The 25,347-nt window shown below is 44.2% G+C and overlaps 2 gene segments (V, D, J or C); both read right to left on the reverse strand.

Moving 5' to 3' along the window:
• LOC122455144 overlaps positions 1–150 on the reverse strand; it is a 77,220-nt gene extending 77,070 nt beyond the window's left edge. Inside the window, 1 exon segment of the C gene segment in view lies at positions 27–150. Coding sequence covers positions 27–72 — 46 coding nt within the window.
• Positions 151–1,863: 1,713 nt separating this feature from the next.
• The window catches only part of LOC122455150, a 31,370-nt gene continuing 7,886 nt past the window's right edge, over positions 1,864–25,347 (reverse strand). Inside the window, 2 exon segments of the V gene segment in view lie at positions 1,864–1,892; positions 8,746–8,751. Of these exon segments, the coding sequence occupies positions 8,749–8,751 (3 nt within the window).

A 25,347-nucleotide genomic window follows, 5' to 3' on the forward strand; every position in this document is an offset into this window, starting at 1 on the left:
CCCATGTCTGATCCAGAGACACTCACCGCTGGGAGCTGACAGCACGAAGAGGAAGGTCCACAGTGGGCTCATCTTCGAGCAGATGAGAGTCACCGCTCCTGGAAATCTCTTCAAGCCTGAGGAGGAGCCTGAATTTAAGTGACCTGGTGCTTTGTTTCCAGCCTGTGACCTGAGTGGATCTTTGCATGTGGGAGGGGCCTCTGCATAAAAACAGAAAACAATGAAAGGAGGTCCTGTCTATGAGGCTCCCCCTGTGAGGAGGTGCTGACTGTGCCCTCAGAGAACTCAGTCCCCGCCTGAAGATCCCCTCCCCATGTCCCCGGGCCTCTGTGTCCACGAATGAATGGATGTGGACAGGCTCGTCAGGAAAAAAGATGTGGTCAAATATCAAGCACAGATATTGGGAAGAGAGTAATGCCATGGAGGTTTATCTCTTCGTTTGTCAATTAAACAGCTCAGATTCAAGGTCTGCATACTTGTCAGAAATTCTTATTTATTGTTCTTTTCTGCATTAGCTTATATTCATGAACAGGATATTAAAACAGGAGGGAGAGATTATGTGATAATTGCATTCAATTAAAAAAAAACTCAGTACAATTTAAATTGATCATAACTCGAAAGGATTTGTTATTTCCCTTAACAGGCAAGACCATTTCTTCATCTGAAGCAGTTTGAAATCAAGAGTTTCCCTGGAGGTGGGGTGTTCATAAGTACCAACCCTGCAGTTAACTTTGTGGACAAAGTAGTCATTTCTGCTGAGAAGCTCATCTTCCCAGCATGGCTGACTTGCCCAGTGGGCTGTCCTGCATGATCATGTGCACAACTGAGTGTCTGCAGGAGCTTGTGAACCTCAGGACCTGCTTCTTGAGTGTGGACACTGAGGACCACAAGGCTACCGATTACTAAGGACAGACAGCGCCTGGGAGCTCCTCAGTGCTCCAACATGCTGGGCAGGTGCCCTGCTCACTCTGCACAGACTCCGTCCTCCTCCAAGTGCTTATTTCTTCCTCTCTGTGTGCCTGCCGAGAGATGGGAGCTCAGGGAACATAGTCCCCACCACAGTGGTGAGAGGTCATGCATGGTTCGTGGAGGTAAACCTTCACAGTGAACGGCAGGCAGAGTGTGAGGGCAGCATGGTCAGAGGAAAGCCCCTCGTCAGGAAGCAGGTTCCCTTGAAAACCCCACTGAGAGCAGCTTTCCCGAGCCCAGGGTCTCGGTGTCCTGGACTGAGCCTGAGGTCCTCTGAGTCAGCAGTGCTGGAGAGCAGAGCTCAGCTCCCCCGTCTCCCTGTGGCCCTGAGGCTGTGGCCTCGCACCTGCATCCCGGCTGTGAGCATGTAGACTGGGGATGACGGCCGTCACCTCGTGTCTGGACTTTAGGTGGGTTTTCCAGGGGTGGTGAGTGCTGCCATCAGAGGTGTTATCTCTCCTGGAGCCAGAAGAGACCAGTGTGAGTCCCCATCTCTGACTGACACCCTGTCCACGTGACCCTGGCCCTCTCCTGCCCTGAGACCTCACCCCTTCGCGTCTGGGGCAGGTCAGCTCTTCCTCGGCACAGGGATCTCACCTGAACACTGACTGAGGTAGAACCTACTGGCTATGAAAAGCCCTTTCTGGTCTGGCTTTGGCGATAGCATTTCTGCACCAGCATGCCTTCTGTACCGGATCCTGTTTCCCGACACCTGAATGTGCTCTGGGGAGAGGTCCCTCCTCACTCTGCCTCAGAGTGTGTGGCGTCACGTGTCCCAGATGGCATGCACCGTGATGAGGACTCCTGTCCTGGATCAGGACCTGATCCAGGTGACCCTGGAATTGTGGGCCTCTGGCTTCCAGGTCACTGAGCTTCTGAGGGATGAGAATGTGTCCTCATCCTTTGGCTCAACACCTTCGTCCCTCATCAAAGCCAGTGGGGTCTTGTGTGCATCAACTAGCAGGCTTTCCTCTCCTCCACTTTCTCTGATCTTGTGATTCCATTGGGCCACCTGTAAAATCCAAATATGCTTCTCACCTCCCGGGACTGGAAGACTCCAGACCACATCCCCAAATCCACCTCCAGTTGGTCTATTATGGGCTTTAGTTTATGGCATTAGAACCTGAATCCCCAGAGAACCCCCAACAACTCCTCAGCCGTGAGCAATCAAATGCTGGTACCCACTCTGACCTGTTGAGTTCAGGGCTTTCTGGATAATGTTGTCTAGTAGCTTTGTGTGGAGTCTTTAGGGTTTTCTATCTATACTGTTATGTATTCTGCCTATAAAGACAATTTCACCTCTAAAATCTATGGTACAACAACAGTTCTAAGAAGAAAGTTGATAACAATACAGGCCTTCCTCAAGAAACTGGAAGTAAACAACCTAACTTACATCCTAAAGGAATTAGAGAAACGAAGATCAAGCAAAGCCCAGAGACAGTAGAAGGAAGGAAAGAACAAAAACCAGAGAAGAAATCAGTAATATTGAGATGAGTATAGACATACACACACAACAAACAATGAAAAGGATAAGTGAAACCAGAAACTGGTTTGTTGGGAATTTTTGCAACAACAAACAATATCATAAATCTTTACCCAGGTTCACCAAGGAGAAGAAAGTACTGGAATAAAATGAGAAATAGATGAGGAGACACGGTATTAGACAACTAATACCATAGAAATCCAAAAAAGTCACATGGGATTGTTACAAACAGTTGTGTGCCCGCAAATTGGACAACCTAGAAGAAATGGACAAATTTGTAAACTGCAAAACCTTCAAAACTGAGTCAAGATGGAACAGACAACTTGAAAAGACTGATCATTTGTGTCTAAATTGAATTATATAATCATCATTTCAAAAAGTTCCAGGAACAGTACAGGAGCAGACAACTTCTCTTGGGAATTCTACAAAACATACCTTTGAGGAATTTAAATGAAAAAATTCTCAACAAAGTATTAGTAAATTAAATTCAACAATGTATAGAAAGGATCGTACACCATCATATATTGTCTTTTACTTGAGGGTCACGGTTCAACATCTGTCAGGAAGCATTTAACAGGAGGCTTCCTGTGTGCTGTTTTGGACCTCTCAGGAGTCCTCTGTTCCTGATCAATTAGTGAATATTCAGGAATTAAGAGGAGGGCCAAGCCTTTCCTGGGGCTGAGGAATCCAGGCATTTCCTTAGTTAGCTTTTCAATATGGTGATAAGTACCCTCTTCCTTCTTATGAACCTTAAGGTAAAAGTGATTGTTTACAACTCTCTGTTTTAATATGGATTGCCTTATGTTTTGTAAGTCTGGAATTTTAATCTTTATCTTTGCTGAGAATAACTACCTTGTAAGGCAATATATATGCCCACACCATGTTGATTAAAACACCTTTGCTCCATCAGAGCTGGAGTCCCCGTGTCTGTTTGTCTGCTTTTCTTTCTTTATTTCTCTCTCTCTCTCTCTATTTCTGGCTGATCCTCTGGAACTCAAGAACCGGCTGCATAACCCAGGGAATATTAGCCTTTTCTTTTGTTCGTTCTCTCATCGTCGACTCCAGACCACCAGGTTCTGGTCCAATACAGGACCAACAATCATCCAAAATGACCTATATGATAAACTACATACATATTGATAATTATCTTAAATGTAAACTGATTAATGCTCCACCAAAAGATATGGACCTTGCTGATGAAACAAAAACAAGACCCATGCAATGCTGTCTAGAAGAGACCCCCTCAGACCTACGGACAGAAACAGATGGAAACTGAGAGGATGGACAGGATATTCCACGTAAATGGAAAGGAAACTGGGGTAGCAAGTCTCATACCAGATAAAATAGACTCTAGAGTACTGTTACAGGAGCCAAGGAGGACACAATAGTCTGAGAATCAGTCCAAGAGAAAGACACAGCGCTTGCGAATACACATGTGCCCAACATAAGGTTAGAGCCTCAGATTCCACTAGCAGGAGACAGGCTGGTGAAAGTGCTCGGCTTCAAACATGGACCACCTTCCACGAAAGGGAAAGGAAAGTGAGGGGGCAGATCAACAGGCCCAGAGGCCGGAACAGGAGCCAAAGATTATTCCCAGACCTTGAAGCTTAGTAGAGTTTGCCTCAATGGACTTAAAACAGTTTCCGGGCCCAGTGGGGCTTCCCAGGTGGCTCAGCGGTGGAGAATCTTTCTGCAATGCAGGATACACAGGAGACTCAGCTTTGATCCTGGGTTGGGAAGATCTCCTGGAGGAGGGTATGGCAACCACTCCAGTTCTTGCCTGGAGAACCCCATGAGTAGAGACGCCTGGTGGGCTAGAGTCAATAGGGTCACAAAGAGTCCGACATGACTGAGGTGACCACGCACACACACGCACTGGGACCAGAGATCCTTTCTGACTTTCATTTATCCTTTTTACAGAAGGAAAATGCTTGTAGCTGAGATATGCCTGTCTGAGAGTTGTATTTTAGGATGCAGATCGTCACCCATAGCTGAGGTAGAGGATTAGATCTGGGACTTGTGGTTGATGGTATTTAGACCAAATTTGCTCTTTATTCTCTAAGGGTTGACATTTTAGAGGCCTGCTGGGGTTTGCTAAGTGTAATGAGCCTGGAGGATGAACACGAGGATTTGCAGGGCTGAAGGTGGACTGTGTGTGTTTGAATCATTCATGGAGTCTATGAATGTCATCTCCCATGGCATAATGGACCTTGGAAAACATGGGTAATTTAGAGGTCTAGGAATTTTGAATATTCCTAGATTAGCATGTGGTTACAGTTGAAACAACAACCTTGTTCGTCAGAGGGAGCCCAAGGGCATCAGACCCTGGGAGGAGTGACCACTGATGGAAGGTGCTTTGCTGGGCTGTGCAGAGGAAGGGAGTGCCTGAGAGCCAGGGATGCAGGCAGTGAAGTTCTAGACTGGACACGGCAAAGAAGCAGATTGTCCCTGACTTCATCCTTTCAGAGTGCATACAAGCTCGGGTGGGTGGTCTGTAAACAAGCCTTTATTTCCCGCAATCCTAGAGGCTTGACGCCCCAGGTCAGGACACCAGTGAGGCTGCCTTCTGGTGAGGGCCCCCTTCCTGGTTCACACCAGGTACCTTCCTTCTGCGTCCCCACCAGGCAGAGGGGGGTAAGCATGTTCTCTGGGGATTCTTAGAGCAAATTGAACCCCATTTATGGAGACTTCACTCTCATGACCTAAGCACCGGACAAAGACCCTGATTCTAACATCATTATCCTAGGTGCACAGGAATTCCAAACATGAATTCTGGGGGCACAGAAGCATTCAGACCACAGCGCTCCGTGAGAGACTGAGGTGTGTGTGGTCCTGCCACACCTGGATTCCAATCCAGTGAAACTGATTTCAGACTCTGACCTGTGGAGTGAAAGGGAATGTGTGTGTGTTGATTGGAGCCCTGCATGTGCAGGAACTGGAACCATGGTCAGCAGAGTAACATGGACTAGAACGTGAGTCACGTTACCCAGTGTCTCCCCCAGGGCTCCCACTTACGTGGGGACCACAAGCACTGCAGGTCATCGTCCCCAGGAGGAGGTTCCTCAGGAAACTGTAACAAAGTTTACTTTCTTGGCATCCAAAATCACTGCAGATGGTGACTGCAGCTTTGAAATTAAAGGACACTTACTCCTTGGAAGAAAAGCTATGACCAACCTAGACAGCATTTTACAAAGCAGAGACATTTCTTTTTTTTTTTTTCCATGTATTTTTATTAGTTGGAGGCTAATTATTTTACAATATTGTAGTGGTTTTTGAGACATTTCTTTCCCGATAAAAGTCCATCTAGTCAAAGCTATGGTTTTGAAGTAGTCCAGTATGGATGTCAGAGTTGGACTATAAAGAAAACTGAGTGTCAAGGAGTTGATGATTTTGAACTATGGTGATGGAGAAGCCTCTTGTGAGTTCCTTGGACTGCAAGGAGATCCAACCAGCCAATCCAAGGGGAAATCATTCCTGAATATTCAGTGGAAGTGCTGATCCTGAAGCTGAAGCTCCCATACTTTGGCCACCTGATGTGAATAACTGACTCGTTGGAAGAGACCCTGATGCTGGGAAAAGCTGAAGGCAGCAGGAGAAGGGGACGACAGAGGATGTGATGGTTGGATGGCATGACCAACTCGATGGATGTGAGTTTGAGCAAGCGCCAGGAGTTGGTGATGGGACAAGGAAGCCTGGCATGCTGCCGTCCGTGGGGTCACAAAGGGTCAGACATGACTGAGCACCGAACTGAAGTGAAACAGACATAAAACACCTTGCTAAAATAGAGTGAGGGGACATTCTTTCTGCCCCCTTTTGATGTCTATGTCAGAAGCTGTCCCTATGTTTTTTATACTTTAATAAATCCCTGTTACACAAAACCTGCAAGGGATCAAGCCTTGTCTCTGGCCCCAGATTGAAATGTTCTCCTCTGAAGGTCATGAATCCTGGTGTAGCTCTTGGCTCACAGCAGCAAACTCTCACAAACAGTGAGTGGGGCTCGGGTTGAAACTGAGGTGTGTGCAGGACAGAGTGTGGGCACGAAATGGGAGCCCTGTTGTTGGTCTGCTCATAGAGTTATGGCTCTGGCTGCCAGAGTTTGGCAAATCTGTGGGCCTGTTCAGAGAAGCAGGGCTGACATTTGGGCTGATTACAGCTACTCCCAAAAGAGGTGCCGGAAGATGGCTTTAGCACATTACCCAGCCAGCAGGTCGAGAGACTGGGACTGTGCATGCCTGCCTGAGGTACCTCTGAGTCAATTACAGGGATTCCTACAATGCATTCAGCCCCTCCGGGAAGCGCCAGCAACAGTGAACTCAGAGGATGCACACACTAGGAGACAGGCAGGATTGCAGAATAACACATCATGGCAGACAGCTCATGGGAAACAGCATGCACTGGTTCCTTTCCCAGAGGGAACACACCACAACTTAGGTCTGGATCTGGGGGATCCTACTCCAAAACTGGAGAGGATACCCTGCCCCCAACAGGGCTATGGCAGCCACAGAGCCAAAAGGAGCCTTGTTGAACAGCCAGCAAGGCTCTTGTTGCCACAACTTTCTGTCAAAGGGACACACTTTGACAGGAACACACTCCTATCAAAGGAACAAGGGGCAGCCCATCATGAGGAAAGATGCGGAAAGCATCCATAGAAAAACAGCCCTCACACCATAAATATTGGTCTCTCACAATCTATACATGCTCACCTCTTCATAAACATAACCCTTAGAGATCACAGCAGATAACCGTTTGAACTAAATTCACAAGTAACGTGAAAAAGCAGAGAAATAATTCCCAATTACTATAACTGAGAGAAATCTCCTGAAAGAACTAATGAAGCAGACTCATCCAGTCTACCAGACCCCAGGTTCAAAAAAGTGGTGATAAATACTCTAAGGGAATTAAGAAAGACTATTGATAAAAAATGTGGGTCACTCATTAGAAACTAGAAAGAGAGCCAATCAAAAGTAGACAGCTTAATCACCAAGATAAAAACTGAATCTCAAGGTAGTGAATAGCAAACCAAATCATTCAGAAGATCACATTTGTGATCTGGAAGGTGGAATAATGGAAACCAGCCAATCAAAACAGCAAAACGACTCACCCCCACCCCCCCCCCCCCCCGCCAAGGATGAAACAACACGTGAGATATTTGGGATAATGAAATGCATGCCAACTTATGCATAATGCAATCCCAGATTATGAAGAAATAGAACAGGAAATTGAAAATGTATTCAAAGAAACTATGACTGAATACTTGGAAAACCTAAAGAAGAAAACATATACCTAGGCACAGGAAGCACAAAGAGTCTTGAAGAAATGGAATTCAAACAGACCCACTCCAAGACACATCATAATGAGAAGGACTAAAGTTAAAGATAAAGAGAGGATCCTGACAGCACAAGAGATGACAGTCAGTTGCCAGGCAACTGAGAAGGCTATCAGCTGATTTTTCTATAGAAACTCTGCAGGTCAGAAGGGAGTGAAAGTCAGCGGCCTCTGTCCACAAGATTATTATGTAGAAGAGAAAGAGTGATAAAAAACGTTTCAGACAGGCAAAAAATGAAAGAAAAAAATACAGCAGTACTAAAATGTTCATAAATATTAATTTTTCTGTAAATAAAAAAGAAGCAACAACTTATAGGAAAAAGAAAATCAGACTAGGAAAGGCAAATCCATAAAAGGTTTGAAAAATCTCTTAAATATGACAGTATATATAATTTAAAAATTAGAATATGTGAAAGTGATTATAATACTACAAAGAGCAAAAAGATATACACGAAGATGTAAGGTAGGACATCAAAATAAAAATTAAATGTGAGGAAGGAGAGTAAGAAAACACACATCTTTTAGGATATGCTTGAGTTTATATGACTACCAGTCTAAATATAATAGATATGTTTATGGGATAGCATACTAGAAAACCATGAATGCTGCAAATCAAAAACATCATGGATTGACAGATATCAAAAAGAAAGAACAAAATGATAATGCAAAACAAAATTAACAAACCACAAAAGAAAAAAAGAGATGAAAGCACCATAGAAAAATAGAAAATCAACCCAAAAAGCAAGATTTAAAATGACAACGAAAGTGAAAGTGTAAGTCGCTCAGTCATGTCCAACTCTTTGCGACCCCATGGACAATTCTCTAGGCCAGAATACTGGAGTGGGTAGCCTTTCCCTTCTCCAGAGGATCTCCCCAACCCAGGGATTGAACCCAGGTCTCCCGCAATGCAGGTGGATTCTTTACCAGCTGAGTCACAAAGGAAGCTGTAAAGTGACAATAATTATCACCAATTACTTTAGTTGTCAATGAACTAAGTTCTCTCATCAAAAAACGTAGAAGCGGATCAGATAATAAAATAAGACCCTATAATAGACTGCACCCACTAGACCCATTTTAAGTTGAGAGACACATAGATCGAATAACAAAGCATTAAGAAAGCTTTTTCTTGCAAGTCTTAATGGGAAGAAAGCAGGTGTAGCAACACTCCTATCCGACGAATAGACTATAACCAAAGTGCCTTAGGAAAGATAAAGAAGAATGCTATGCAATGATAAAAGAATCAAAAAATGAGAATATGAAACACTTTAACATATATGCATACAATACAGAGGCATCTACATATATAAAGCAAATACTGCCAGACACAAAGGGAGAAATTAGTTGCAATGCAATAATAAGAGGAGATTTTTACACCCCACCAACATCAACCCACAGATCATTCAGAGAGAAAATCAATAATGCAACAGATATCCTGAAAAATATGATAGACCAATTGGACTTCCTTGACTTTTCTCTTTTTTTAGGCATTAAACACACACACACAGACTAAGCAGAGCAGAGTACACATTCTCACAGAGTGTTTGTGGACGTTAGAGGTTGTGGAGAGCGTGTGCCCATCAGACCCAGAAACAACACAGCCAGAAATGTCCCTGAGGACAGCCGGGAACTGGGAGCTGAAGGAACTTGTTGACTCAAGGGGAAGCGCCTGCCCAGTCACCCTGGATCTGTCACTGGTCTTGGGCTCTGAGCACCGCCTGCGTCCTTGCAGGGAGGTGTGTGTCTGGACTCACACTGAATCCGCCTCTCTGTGTCTTTCACACGGTAATACACAGCTGTGTCCTCGGTGGTCACAGAACTCAGAAGAAGGGAAAACTGGTTCTTATATCCCATCCATTCCACCCTGTTCCATGGACCCTGGAAAATCTAGTCTCATTACAAACACTGGTGATGGTATGCCCACCAGTTCAGCGTTTCTTTGCCAGCCACCTCCCTTCTCTCGTGATTGTCACTTCACAGTCATTCCTGAAAAATGCTTGTTTATAACAGAGAGTGTGGCCAACAGCTGGTCTGCAAGAGACAAAAAGAAATGAATTTCAGCTCTGTGCTCCTGATGGGCAGGGGATATACCAGCTGGTGAAGATGTGGCAGTTTATGAAGAACGTTTCTGGCACAGATGTCTTTCTCAGTGACCTGCTGAGTAATTGCAGGAGAAAACACACAAAGTAGCAGGGAGGCTAAGACCAGCGTTGACCTGAACCAAGGAGACTGCCAGTTAGTTATTTCAGAAAATTAAGCTTCTTGGGAATCAACAAAGAATTGCAATTTGGGGTCTGCAACAACGGGAAACACAAGAAAACTTCCAGCAGCGATGCAGAAGTAAATATTTATTGAGAGAAAAGGAAGTTTTGAGGGCTATAGCATACCCAGAGTCCGTGTTTTTTCACCAGCTTATTTTGACAATCTCTTATTGAGTGAGGTTTTGTAAGGAAAATAGAGGCGTTGTCCTTTCTGTCGGTTTCTCTATGATTGTCAGGCATAAACGCTCCCCCTTCTGGTCTTCTAGTTGGACAAAACTGAAGTTCTTGTTTGTTTTATCTTATTTCTTTTCTTTTCTTTTTTCCATTTCCCCCTTTTGCTTCAGATTTTCTCTGGAAGTTTACCTGATCAATAGATTTTCCAGTTTCAGTGGCTGTTTCTGAAAGCCAGTAAGGACCTTTCCTGGCTGTCGTGCTCTATTGACGGGAAAAAGTTCACAATTTGGACTCTCTCTGGTGAAGTTGAAGTCATTTTTATGACAATATATTTTGTATATATTAATATTGTTTGAAAAATTACAGGTAAAAGAATTCTAGACCCAAAGTAAATGAAATTTTTGATATATGCATCATGTGTTTTAAATCTATTTGTTACCTGTGAGCTAAACTATCATTCCAAAGCAAAGTTCTGAAGCAGTTATTTTCTATACACCCACAGGGGCGAAGTTGTAAATATTAAGACAATAACGTCTGCTTTGGCCCAGCCTTGTTCCTCATGACTCCGGTTGGACCAAACCGGAGCTGGGCTTCAGGCTGCACTTTCCATGCAGACAATGTAGAGCTCCCTCCCTAGTCCCAGGTCTCCTCCAAGACCTCCCCAGCCCCGTTCTCCTGTTGGGTCCATGCTCAGCTCCCTCACTGCTCACATCCCAAAAATACACATAGAGGAGTGTGTACTGGTGTCTCTGAGTGCACAGAACTTCAGAGGGTTTTTGTATTTCACTTTACCACTTAGAGTAATTTAAGCCCAGCAATATGCCTTCTGCAGTTCAACATTTTAGTGACATTTGACCAGATACCAGGTCTTTCTAATGGTTTATTCTTTCTTTCTCTCCTTTCTTTCTGTGGCAGCATTGTGTCCTGGTTGTCACGTGGCTCTCCAATTCAACGTGCGGGTTCTCCACTTGCAGGGTGGGCTCTGCTTTCTAGCTGCGGTGTGCAGGCTTCGTCGCCCCTTGGCATGTGGGATGTTACCTTTGTGACCGGGGATGCACTTATATCCCCTGCGTTGGAAGGCAGACTCTTAGCCACTGGACTCCCAAGAAGTCCTCCGATATGAGGTTTTAATTCAGAGTTCCTCATCGTTATCAATATTTGAGGCTAGATATTCCTGTGCTGTGGGTGCTGTCCTGTGCATCGTAGGATGTCTGGAAGCACCCATGGACTTTCCCAACTAGATTACTAGGTACTTATAGCACCTCTCCCATGTGTTAGAAACAATCTTGTCTTCGAACTTTGACAAATGTACCCTGGGGGACAATATCACTCTGGTGATACCTTGACATCATTTCCATATGTACAACATTAGTCTGACTATTCAAGTGAAAAATGTTGCCTTAAACAGGACAGGACTGGACTCCAGAAAAACAGGACTTGCAGATCTTTGTGATAGTGGAGGAAAGATTTGAAGTTCAACAGTAGAACCATTCATGCCATGAAATGTTTATAAATTGTATGGTTTATATACCAATTTATAAACTTATTTTATTAGATACTAGATAACTAATAACTTGGGTGGTCACCTAAATTTAAAAACAAGTTGTCATGAAGAAGTAATTCTATGCAGCTGGTTCTATGATTGATGGGGCAACACAGGCCTGACTGAATCCATGAAAAACGACTCCAGTTCAGAAATACTTGGGGAAGGAGAAACTCTGAGACACCCACTTCACAGACATCACCCCATAATTCCACATGCCTCAGACCTGAGAGATGCTCACAGATGGGAGATGCCAGCAAGAAGAGAAACAAACAGAATAACTTCATGTGCTTTTTGATTAAACATTTGACTTTCAGAGAATTATGGCAGTGAAGACAGAAGAAAAACAGTGACTTTGAATGTGACAAGGACCACTTGACTATATAAATCAGGCTTTTTGAAATACTTCACTGTGTCCATCTTTGCCTGGTTTTATCAAGACACCTAAAAGTCGGGTTAGTGAGAATTCTTACCCTTGACTTCTGATCACCCTCAATCTTTAATGCAACCCTTTACACCTGCTCTCTTCCAGGTGATATGTGATTGTATGATCGCCTTTACCAAGAATTCTCTGGAGACAGTGCAGCTAGATCCCCCTGAACTGGAAGTCTTCTCATAGTCATTTCCCATCTAGTCTGCTTACCAATGTTTTTTGGCCATAAGTCTCTGTCTTACCATCTATATTTGGCACTGAGCGAAGTTTCAAGACTGCCTCAAATAACAAAAGTGAGATTTGCAATCCTTGTCTCAAAGTCATATTCATATTTGACGTTAGTTTCAAGATCACATCCCCAGAAGTATAATTTGTACATGAATGAAGCTTATCTGTCATTCACGTTTTCTACTTAAGTCAGCACACAGCATCATGTGTTAAGGACTCTAGTCTGTACTTCAGGATATGATGGGACTGCTATAAACAGGCAAACTGTCAAGTAATAGCATGACAATTTAAAAAAACATGACATTAGTTGACCACAAAAGGCACTAATTTACACAATAGGAGTTGAAACAAGAAGGCATAGATTTGAGTGACCTCAGGAGGAAATGTATGTGTGATTTGGGGTGGTTTAAGTACTGGCCGCGTTGTAAATGTCCATGAAAAACAGTCAATAAAATAAGCATTTTCCTTTCGGGAGGCAAATACCGAGTGCCTGAATTTAAAAAGATGGAATCCGTGAGCAATGAGGTCATTGCATGTGCGGTATTGGGCCCTCTGTCATCAGAGCCTATCCCACTGCAAGCTGAAGGATTCAGACACTTTGTGCCCTTGACAGAAAGCTGCAGGCAGCGGCTCTTCCTTTCACATCTGCAAAAACAAAGAATAGCAGTAGCTTGTACATGTTTGCAATCCCCTGGGCCTTCTCCGGACAGTCACCAGGTTCAAGAATTTCAATCTCACTTTGATAACTATGGTGTGGTTGGAACTCCTTCGAGAAATAGAAGAAAATTCATAAATAACAATATCGTTTTCTGGAAGAAAAACAAACCGCAGTAACGACAGACTAGCATAGAGCAGAGGGCCTCTGGTAGAGATGAGGGCAGGAGAGTTAATGCGGGGATTCTAACCACAAACTCCCCCAGCCCCCGTGCAGCTGCTCCTGGGCTCAGCATTGTACTCGGTGGGTCCTGAGTGCCCCCTGGTGGTCACGGAGCCCCACGCAGGGAGGCTGGTGTCTGGGCTCACGCTGCCTCCCCCGCACTGTGTGTCTTGCGCGGTGATACATGGCCGTGTCCTCTGCTCTGAGGTTGTTCCTTTGCAGAGAGCTGTGTTCTTGGAACTGTCTCTGGAATTGGTGAATCGGCCCTTCACAGAGTCTGCATGGTAGGTGCTGCCACTACCAGGATAGACAGATCCAACTTACTCCAGGCCCTCCCTTGGATGCTGGCGGGCCCAGGCCATGCAGTAATGACTGAAGGTGTGTTCTAAGGCTGCGCAGGAGAGTCTCAGTCACCCCTCCCCTCTCCGCGCTGCACCAAGCAGACTCCACCAGCTCTTCCTCACACAGGACAGCTGCAAACTCGGAGACATCCTGGTCACGAGGCTGTCACACACCCACTGATTCCCTCACTCACATCCACTGCCATCCTCGGGATCTCTTGTTCTCCATCAATCACCTTGTAAAATCACGACAAGGACAACCCCGCCCAGTCCAAAGTCCATGCTGAGTGGTCTGTGTGCAGTCCTGATCCCTGAATGGGAGCACCTGGATCCCGGGGCTGGGGCTCCACTCCCAGAGCTGCAGGGTCAAGGCTGGGCAGGTTTTCATCAGCAGAGGGAGGATGCTATTTGCTTGTCTCCTGACTATGTAGCTGGATGTGGGTTTGGACACTGACAGAGGAGGAAGTGCCCCATTGCACCTGTGAGTATACTGGGTAGTGCGTTGGCAGCGACAAGATTTGGCAAGATATTGTTCTATTACGTGGCCATATCTTGGGAGAACTTCAAAGCTCATCATAGTTTTTCATTTTTGCACACATAAATAAATAAAGCACTTAGGTTTGAATGTTAATGCATTTACATGGATCACATGTAAAATCACAAGCAGAATCATCAAGGACTGTGCAATGTGTCCAAGAGACTGTATCTGGTAGGTGTGAGCCCTAGTGCCTGGGCTTGTGATACTCACCCTGGACCAAAATTCTCCCCTGAACCTGCTCCATGACAGAGTGGGATATGCCTAGTGAGGTCTGCAGGACCCTTTCTTGTAGTGAGAACATGTAGAGCCTGTTGCATTCTAGTGTTTCCTGAAGAATGTCTGGTGACCCAGGGTTCACACAGGTGCATTTTCAGGACATTTGCATTTGAATATATGACATACCTGCTCATCCAGACAATCACAACAGTGAGCAAACCCTTCTCACCAAATGTCCCCCTCTGGACCCTCTGTGAGTCCTATTCCCTTGCCCCCCACTCCCTCCTCCTACCCCATATCAGGTGAATCATCATGCTCATGACCTCACCTCACATTTGTTTTTTTTCTGGAATGTAATGAGTGGGATGTGCAGCATGCACTTTAGTGGACGGAAGACACCGAGTGTGGGAACAAGAGTTATCCTGACACCTTCAGTCATTCCTGATGAGAAATATGAGTCAGGATGGGGATGTGACAGAGAACTCAGTTAGAAATTAAAATCGTTTGTAGACCACTTGTTTTCTTCTCTATGTTCCTAAAGAATCCCGTAAAATCAAGTTTTCTTATATAACATGCGTGCAGTGTGCTGGCCCGTCTGGGATTCCTGTTGAGGTCTGTCTTCTGAGTCTGACTGGAAGAGACTCCCTGTGTTCCCTGGCCCTCCTCAGGTCTCACCTGGTGACACTGACAGTCGTTTCTCCCTCCATAGGTGACCCTGTGGCCTTGGTGAGGTGAGAATGTGTCCTCATGACCCTGTGGCCTTGGTGAGGTGAGAACGTGTCCTCATGACCCTGTGGCCTTTGGTGAGGTGAGAACGTGTCCTCATGACCCTGTGGCCTTTGGTGAGGTGAGAACGTGTCCTCATGACACTGTGGCTCTGGTGAGGTGAGAACGTGTCCTCCTATTACTGCAAAGGTTCTCAATTTGAGTTGTTGGCAATTGGTTATAACTATAGGGGGCTCCATGGAAAATAGAGATGGAGAGGAAACCACAGACTGTGGCAGGAGAGCAGACTCATCCTCCACATGTAGCTGGTGCTGAGGCTGGACCCGGTGCACGCTGAGGGTGCCCTGGGGGTCCTGAGGGCCCTGAGGGCCCTGAAACCAGCCCCTCCTGCCTCCCTGCAGGAAGGTGTGTGTCTGGGCTCACACGCCTGTGTGTCTCACCCAGCAATACAAGGCTGTTCCCTTGGTGGCCACAGAGCTCAGTGGCAGAGATCACTGCTTCTTGGATGTGTTCCGGGATATGTTTGTGCGGGTCTTGAGGGACGGTTTGTGGTGAGTTGAGTCCCTGTAGTTGAGTCCCTGTGTTGTATATTTCCCCATCCACAGCAGCCCTACTCTGGTGCCAGACAGATAAAGCTGCAGTCATGTCCACTGGTGATGGAGTAACCAGAGCTATGAATAGCACAGGTGAGGAAATGTGTCCGCTAGAGCTTCACTAGTCCTAGGCAGAATCTGCAGCTCCCCCTGAGAGAAGACACCTGGGGACAAGGAGAATCAGGCTTTGTCAGTTACCCCGGTCACAGACATCCCCACAAACCCATGTTTGACCTGAGACCCTCACCTTGAGGAGCTGTCACCAGGAAGAGGAGAAGACCCCATCTGCTCTGGAAGAAGCCTCATCTTCGAGACCACGCTCTGCCTTCGCTGAGACCTCAGCCCTGCGTGAGGGAGAGCAGTGAGCTCCCACTGCCCAGGGTTGGATTTTACCCTGGAGCTTGAAGAGGAATTTCATTTAAGAGCTCTATCCCTGAAAGTCCAAGGAGGCCACGGTCACACTATGCCTGGTCATCCCAGGATCCCCACGGGAGCCTTCTGAATTTACATGGCTGGAAAGCATAGAGTGGGAAAGCACTGGGCCTCCCAGATGGGTTGGAGACAGATCCCAGGGCTGGTCTACTTTTCTGAGCCCAGAGTCTCCGTCCTCCATAGCCCCCCTGCTGCCCAACCCCCATCTCAGCTCAGCTCCCCTTCCTCTCAGGTGGAAATGGAAAAGTCCTCCTGAAGACCTCTGTATTTCCCTGTATGAATGATCCAGATAAGCTCAGAATGGAGTGTGGACTTCAAGAAAGTTGAGGTCAGATGGAACCACCTTGACTGACCTCACTAGGCTTGTATGTGTGTTTGTTGAGTAACTCAAAGAACTGGCCATCATATAAGTGTGACTTATATAAGGGTGGCATCATATAAGTGACTCAGTCATATCTGACTCTTTGGGGCCACATGGATTGCAGAAAGTCAGGCTTCCCTGTCCTTCAACAACTCCTGGACCTTGCTCAAAGTAATATCCATGGAGTTGGTCATGCCATCCAACCATCTCACGCCCTGTCATCCCCTTCTCCTCCTGCCTTCAATCTTCGCCAGCATCAGGGTCTTCTCCAATGGATCAGTTCTTTGCATCAGGTTGCCAAAGTGTTGGAGTTTTAGCTGCAGCAACAGCCCTTCCAATGTAGGTTCAGGACTGATTCCCTTTAGTATTGACTGGTTTGATCTCCTTGCAGTCCATGGAACTCTTAACAGTCCTTAAGACTCTTCTCCAACACCACAGTTCAAAAGCATCAATTCTTCTGCTCCTAGCTTTCCTCATGGTCCAAATCTCCCATCCATACATGGCTACTGGAAAAACCATAGCTTTGACTAGATGAACCATTGTTGGCAACGTAATGTCTCTGCTTTTTAGTATGTGGTCTAGGTTGGTCATAGATTTTCTTCCAAAGAGCCAGGGTGTTTTAATTTCATATATGCAGTCACCATCTGCAGTGATTTTGGAGTCCAAGAAAATAAAGCCTGTCATGGGTTCCATTTTTTCCTCATCTAGTTGCCATGAAGTGATGGGACTAGGTGCCATGGTCTTCATTTTTGGAACGTTGAGCTTTAAACCGCCATTTTCACTCTCCTCTTTCTCCTTCATCAAGGGGCTCTTTAGTTCTTCACTTTCTGCCGTAAGGGTGGTGTATCTGGATATCTGAATTTATTGATATTTCTCCCCGCAATCTTGATTACAGCTTGTGCTTCATCCAGCCTGATATTTCATATGATCTACTCTGCATATACATTAATTAAGCAGGGTGACAACATACAGCCTGGACGGACTGCTTTCCTGACTTGGATCCAATCTCTTGTTTCATGTCCAGATCTATCTGTTGCTTCTTGACGTGCATACAGATTTCTCAGGAGACACGTAAGGTGGTCTGGTATTCCCATTACTTTAAGAATGTTCCACAGTTTGTTGTGATCCACACGGTTAAAGTCTTTGGCATAGTCAGTGAAGCAGAAGTAGATGGCTTTCTGGAACTCTCTTTTCCTTTTGTGCAGTGTATGTTGGCAATTTGATGTCCGGCTCATCTGCCTTTCCTAAATCCAGCCTGAACATCTGGAAACTCTCCATTCATGTATTGTTGAAGCCTAGCTTGGAGAAGTTTGAGCACTAGTTTACTAGCGTGTTAGATGAGTGCAACTGTGTGGTAATGGGAACTTTCTTTGGCATTGCTTTTCTTTGGGATTGGAATGAAAATTGGCCTTTTCCAGTCCTGTGGCCACTGCTGAGTTTTACAAATATGCTGGTATATTTTGTGCAACACTTTCACAGCATCATCTTTTAGGACTTGAAATAGTTCAAGTGGAATTCCATCACCTCCACTAGCTATGTTTGTAATGATGCTTCCTAACTCCCACTTGACTTCTGACTCTAGGATGTCTGGCTCTAGGTGAGTGGTCACACCATTGTGGTTATCTGGGTCATTAATATATTTTTTTGTATACTTCTTCTGTGTATTCTTGCCACCTCTTCTTAATATCTTCTGCTACTGTTACATCCATACCTTTTCTGTCCTTCATTCTGCCCATCTTTGCATGAAATATTCCCTTGTCATCTCTAATTTTCTTGAAGAAATCTCTAGTCTTTCCCATTCTATTATTTTCCTCTTGTTTCTTTGTGGTGATGACTGAGGATGTTGTTCTTATTTCTCCTTGCTATTCTTTGGAACTCGGCATTCAGATGAAGAGTGCATATATAAAAATGCATATTTAAATGTCTATATAAGTACACAAAGTGATGATATTTATATTAAGGTGCCAATAAACCTAGCATATAGGTGAATTTGCAATACAGAATCTGTCAATAATGATAAACATTGAATATGCAGCCCTGGGGATCTCTGATACTAGAGTCTTTAACACTGCATGCTGCAGCTTCTAACTGCAGTTTGACTGTAAGAAGGAGGGTAAGTGGCTTCTTCATGTACAAAAACAAAACAAAAATTAAAAATGTTTAAATATCTCATCTTTTCTTTTAGGATAATTAACAGTTTTGAAATTATGGTGAGACTCAACTGTTTTACTGAATTCCTTAGAGAAAAGAGAAATGATGCAGAAAAAAATTTTAACTGTTGAGTAATATGTGTGTCAGTCGGTTCAGTTCAGCCGCTCAGTTGTGTCTGACTATTTATGACCGCATGAACTGCAGCACACCAGGCTGCCCTGTCCACCAACAACTCCTGAGCCTGCTCAACCTCATGTCCATCGAGTCGGTGATGCCATTCAACCATCTCATCCTTTGTTGTCCCCTTCTTCTCCTGCCTTTAATCTTTCCCAGGATCAGGGTATTTACAAATGAGTCAGTTCTTTGCATCAGGTGGCCAAAGTATTGGAGTTTCAGATTCAACATCAGTCCTTCCAATGTATATTCAGGACTGATTTCCTTTAGGATGCAGTGGTTGGATCTCCCTGCTGTCCAAGGAACTCTCAAGAGTCTTCTCCAATACCGCAGCTCAACATCGATTCTTTGGCTCCCAGTTTACCTTACGGTCCAAATCTCCCATCCACACATGGCTACTGAAAAGCCATAGCTTTGACTTAGACGGACCTTTGTTGGCAAAGTCATGTCTCTGCTTTTTTGTGTGCTGTCTAGCTTGGTCATAACTTTTCTTCCAAGGAGTAAGCGTCTTTTAATTTCATGGCTGCAGTCATCATCTGCAGGGATTTTGGAGCCCCCCAAAATAAAGTCTGTCACTGTTCCCATTTTTTTCCCCTCTATTTGTCATGAAGTGATGGGACCAGATGCCATAATCTTAATTTTCCAGAATGTTGAGTTTTGCGTCAACTTTTTCACTCTCCTCTATCCCTTTCATCAAGAGGCTCTTTAGTTCTTCTTCTCTTTCTGCCATAGAGTTGGTGTCATTAGTATATTTTGTGTGTGTGTGTGTGTATAAAAGTATCCCTACTTCAATGAAAATTAGAATCAGTAGGGAGAGAACAAGATGGCAGAGGAGTAGGTGGAGGTGGAGCATATCTCTATCCACCCATACATCAGGAATACACCTTCTGAAAAAGAAGTGCATGCAGAACATCTGCTGAGATGGACAGGAGTACCTGACCAACAGAAAAGATATATAGACCCACGCAAAATTCGGTAGGATGAAGGAACTAGGGGGAAAAACAGGAGTGTTCATAGGACTGGGTCTGCCCTCAGCAGGTGGGGGAACTGAAGCAGGGGTCTGCTCTCCACATTAGGGCAATTGTCTGAGTCAAGGAGGAACATTTAAGGCTGAGAGTGAAACAACTGATCTGTGACAGCCTAATTGAAAGAGAATCAGGCAGTCCTTGCCACAGCCATACATACACTGGGCAGGGATGCAGGTCCCCTGGAAGGTGCAGTGGCTGGGAGCTGGACTATAGGGATTGTGGATCAATCCCAGGGCGAGGGCTGCTGTTGACGGCAGAGAGTCGAATTGAGGGGCTGTAAGGGAAGAGATTACGGTGGGAAGTGCCTGTGGAGGAAAGCTGGGCAGCCAGAGAAGCAAAGTGATACTGCTGAGTCACGTGTAAGGGGTGGAGCCATAACCAAAGCCTCTCTTTCCCCAGACACCAGTATTGGCTGCTGAATAATAGAGAGGGTGGTCCATCAAGCGCCTGACGCACCGATCTACAGAGTAGGACCCTAGGCAGGGGGATCCCTCTATCTGACTGAAAAGCTGAACAACAGAGAAGAGCCCTAGGCAAGGGAGCCCTCTAAGTGCCTGAACGGGTGGAGCTATGGAGAAAGACTGGCCAAAGAGGCCTTCTGATCAGAAGCTACAAGACACTCAGAATAAGACTCTGGTAGGGCCATAACTCCTGCGGTGGACGCAGTCTGTGTCCCTGCACACTCGGAGCTGCCAGGGTCCCCACAAGCCAAGCAGCTCTGCCACCATCATGCCCAGCTCTCACTGGGGCAGAGCTGCCACAGACAAAAGAACTCTGGGATCTCTACGTGCAGGGTTGCTTCAGTAGTGTCCGACTCTTTGTGACCCTGTAGACTGTGGCCTGCCAGGCTTGTCTGTCAGGGAGGGGGTTTCTCCAGGCAAGAATCCTGGAGTGTTTTGGCCAACACTGGCTGCCATACCCTTCTAGAGCACTATATTTCCTGCTACCCTAGCTGCCAACTCCCCTGAGTACCTGGTGTGGCCAGAACCCCTGCAACCCAATTGGCTGCACCACCTCCACACCTGGCCCTCACAGGGGCAAGCCCAAGTCCTCCAGGGCAGCCTCAGGAGCAAACCCCAGTGGACGACCCACATGAAGAGGTGGAAATAAAACCACAGTTGAAACCCAGGGGTAGTGTGAGTAAGGAAGAAGACCCAGAAACTTCTCACCAGCTGTACAACCTGCAGGTTAAATCCACATGATCAACTAGGCAGACTCTGTGTCTATGGAATACATAAAAGGTCACTGAGAGCTCCCGCAAAAGAAAATGCACTAGTTCTGATAGCTGTGAACACTGGAGGCAAGAACACAGAGGAGAAGTACCAGATTAGGATCTGAGCTGCCCCGACAGCAGGGCCGGAGATCAGCAGTGTCGGAGCGCATCCTAGGTATTGAGGACACCCAGCAAGGGAAAGGACTCTGATAGAAGTGACTCAAGAAAAGCGTCTGTTATTCTTATGTTTACACTTGATCTGTAGATTCTTTTAGATTTTTCCTTTTTTTTTCCTTTTGTTTTCCTCCGTGCTATAGTTGTTGATTTTATCAGCGCTATGAAATCTAATGAAACTTTTAAGCTCCCCACTCCCCTTTTTTTTGCAGTCACATTTTTTATTGTTGTTATAAATTTCTGCTTCTATGTTCAGCTCTAGCTGTTCTAGGGAATTTTCCTTTTATTCTCTCTCTTTTTAATTTTAATTTTTTAAACCTATTATTATTTTTTCTACATTTATCTGTTTGTTTGCTTTTCCTACTGTTCTTTTCCCCTTGCAGTTAATCTTTAGTGTATATAAAACTTCTTTATCTACCTCTATTTAACTTTGCTTATGTATTCATTCTTTCTTCCATTTCCCCTCAAAATACTTGTTAGTTCTATTTTCATTGCTCTATTCCACATTTGGCACCTTGCTTTAGTTTTGTTTTCCAGTTTGTGCTTTAGTTAGTTTTGTTCTTAACTGGTAAACATAGTTTTTGAATTCCTTTGTTCTCCAGGTCAACCTATGGTCCTCTATTTTTGTTGGATTGTTTTGACTTTGCTCATGGATATATATGTATATGTGTCTATTCCATCATTGTAATTATTATTTGCCTGATTTTGTAACTGCCATTTTTCTGGGGTTCATATTTGGTTTCTCGTTTTTGGATGTTTGTTTTAATCTCACTTAATGCCGTAATGAACCACTTGTGGAATCTTTGTTCCTGATGAGAGATCAGGCCCCGAGCCTTTGGAGTCGAAGCACTGACTCCAAGACCCTAGAATACAGAGAACTAAGCCTAGGGAGTATCAGATAGTGAGAACTCACACAAAGGAGACCACTTGAATACAAGACCTGGCATCACCCAACCACCAGTAGCAGGACCCCTCATCTAAACAACAAGCAAAACAAAAATACAAGCCAAGTCATCAGCAGACAGGATTACCACCTCACTCAGCTTTGCCCATCAGAGGTAAAACAAACAAACAAAAACTCAGCACAAGTAGTACCCTATATGAATCTCACACAAACCACTTGACCGACCTTAGGAGGGCAGAAACCAAAAGGAAGAAAAATTCAGCCTTGAAGCCTGGTAAAAGGAGACGTCAAATATGATAAACTAAAAAAAAAAAAGAATGAAAAGGTAGAGAAATACTACACAGATGAAAGAACAAGCTAGAAACACAGAATTCCAAATAAATGAAGAGGAAATAGGCAAACTAGCTGAAAAGGAATTCAGAATAATGATAGTAAAGGTGATCAAAACCTTGAAAACCAAATGGAAAAAATGCAAGAAGCAATTAACGACTTAGAGAGTAAACATGCAAATGACCCAATTATTGAAATTAAAAATACTCTAGAAGAAATCAATAGCAGAGTATCTGAAGCGGACGAACGAATCAATGAGTTGCAAGATATAATGGTGGAAATAACTTCTGAAGAGCAGAATAAGGAAAAAAGAATAAAGAGAACTGAGGATAGTCTCAGAGTCCTCTGGGACAATCTCAAATGCACCAATATTCGAATTATAGGAGTCCCCTAAGCAGAAGAGAAAAAGAAAGGGTATAAGAAAATTTTTGAAGAGATTATTGTTGAAAAATTCCCCAATATGGAAAAGGAAATATTCAATCAAACCCAATAGGCACCAAGAGTCCCATACAGGATAAACCCAAGGAGAAACACCCCAAGACACATATTAATCAAACCAGCAAAGACTAAACACAAAGTAAGGCTACTAAAAGCAGCAAGGGAGAAGCAACAAGTAAGATACAAGGGAAACCCAGTATGCGCAACAGGTGATCTTTCAGCAGAAACTCTGCAGACCAGGAGGGAATGACAGGATATATTGAAAGTACTGAAAGGAAAAATCTATAACTAAGATTACTGGACCTGGCAAGGATCTCATTCAAAGTTGGTGGGAAAATAAAAAGCTTTTCAGACAAGCAAGAGTTAAGAAGATTCATCACCACCAAACCAGCTGTACAGCAAGTTTCATGGGGACGTGTTCAGTCAAGGAACACAGGGGGATAGAAGGTCTACACAGTGAGCCACAAGCAGCTAAGGAAACGGCAACAGGAACATACATGCCAATAATCACTCTAAGTATAAATAGACTAACCAACTGCACAGCAAATTTCATAGGGACGTATACAGTCAAGGAACACAGGGGGATAGAAGGTCTACACAGTGAGCCACAAGCAGCTAAGGAAACGGCAACAGGAACATACATGCCAATAATCACTCTAAGTATAAATAGACTAACCAACTGCACAGCAAATTTCATAGGGACGTATACAGTCAAGGAACACAGGGGGATAGAAGGTCTACACAGTGAGCCACAAGCAGCTAAGGAAACGGCAACAGGAACATACATGCCAATAATCACTCTAAGTATAAATAGACTAACCAACTGCACAGCAAATTTCATAGGGACGTATACAGTCAAGGAACACAGGGGGATAGAAGGTCTACACAGTGAGCCACAAGCAGCTAAGGAAACGGCAACAGGAACATACATGCCAATAATCACTTTAAGTGTGAATAGACTAAATGCTCCAGCCAAAAGACACCGTCGGAGAGCAGATATGAAAATAAGACCCATATACAGTCTGTCTATAAGAAACTCACTCCAGACCCAAAGACACACATAAACTGAAAGTGAGAGGATGGAAAAATATATTCTATACAAATGGGAGGCAAAAGAAGGCTGGAGTAGCAATCCTCATATCAGACAATGTAGGCCTTAAAATAAAGAAGATTACAAGAGATAAGGAAGGACACTGCATAATGATCAAGACATCAGTCCAAGAGGAAGACATAGCAATTGTAAATATCTATGCGCCCAACATAGGAGCACCTCAATACATAAGACAAACACTAACAGACATAAAAGGAGAAACTGACAGGAACACAATAATAGTAGGAGACTTTAACACCCCTCTTACACCAATGGACAGATCATCAAAATAGGAAATCAATAAGGAAACACAAGTCTTATATGATACATTAGAAGAGATGCTGAGATTAGATAGATTATCTTCAGGGCATTCCATCTAAATGCAGAAGAATACACTTTCTTTTCAAGTGCACATGGAACATTCTCCAGGATAGACCATATCTTGGGTCGCAAATCAAACCTCAGTAAATTTAAGAAAATTGAAGTCATATTAAGCATTCTCTGACCTCAATGCTATGAGACTAGATATCAATTACAAGAAAAAACTGTAAGAAACACAAACACATGGAGATTAAACAACACATTTCTAAATAACCAACAGGTTACTGAAGAAATCAAAAGGGAAATCAAAATATTTCTAGAAACAAATGACAATGAAAACACAACTCAAAAGCTATGGGATGCAGCAAAAGCAGTTTTAAGAGGGAAGTTTATAGCAATACAATCCTACCTCAAGGAACAAGAAAAACATCCAACGGACAACCAAACTTTATGCCTAAAACAACTGGAAAAAGAAGAGTAAAATTATCAGAAGGAAAGAAATCATAAACATCAGAGCAGAAATAATTTAAAAAGCATTGAAAGAAAGAATAGTAAAGATTAATAAAACTAAAAGGCGGCTCTTTGAGAAGATAAACAAAATTGACAAGCCTTTAGCCAGACTCATCAAGAAAAAAGAAAGAAGAATGAAATCAATAACATAAGAAATGAAAAAGGCGAGGTGCAACAGAGAATGCAGAAATACAAAGGATTGTAAGAAACTATTATGAACAAATACATGGCAGTAAAATGGATAACCTGGACGAAATGGACAGATTCTTAGAAACGTTCAATCTTCCAAGACTGAACCAGAAAGAAAAAGAAATGATTAATAACCCAATTACAAGCACTGAAATTGAAGTTATAATCAATATCTTCCCCAAAGCAAAAGCCCGGGATCAGATGGCTTCACAGGAGAATTTTATTAAACATTTCAGTCAGTTCAGTCGCTCAGTCATGTCTGACTCTTTGCGACCCCATGAATCGCAGCACGCCAGGCCTCCCTGTCCATCACCAACTCCCGGAGTTT

Source organism: Cervus canadensis, chromosome 17 (genome assembly GCF_019320065.1).
Source record: "Cervus canadensis isolate Bull #8, Minnesota chromosome 17, ASM1932006v1, whole genome shotgun sequence".
NCBI lineage: Eukaryota > Metazoa > Chordata > Mammalia > Artiodactyla > Cervidae > Cervus > Cervus canadensis.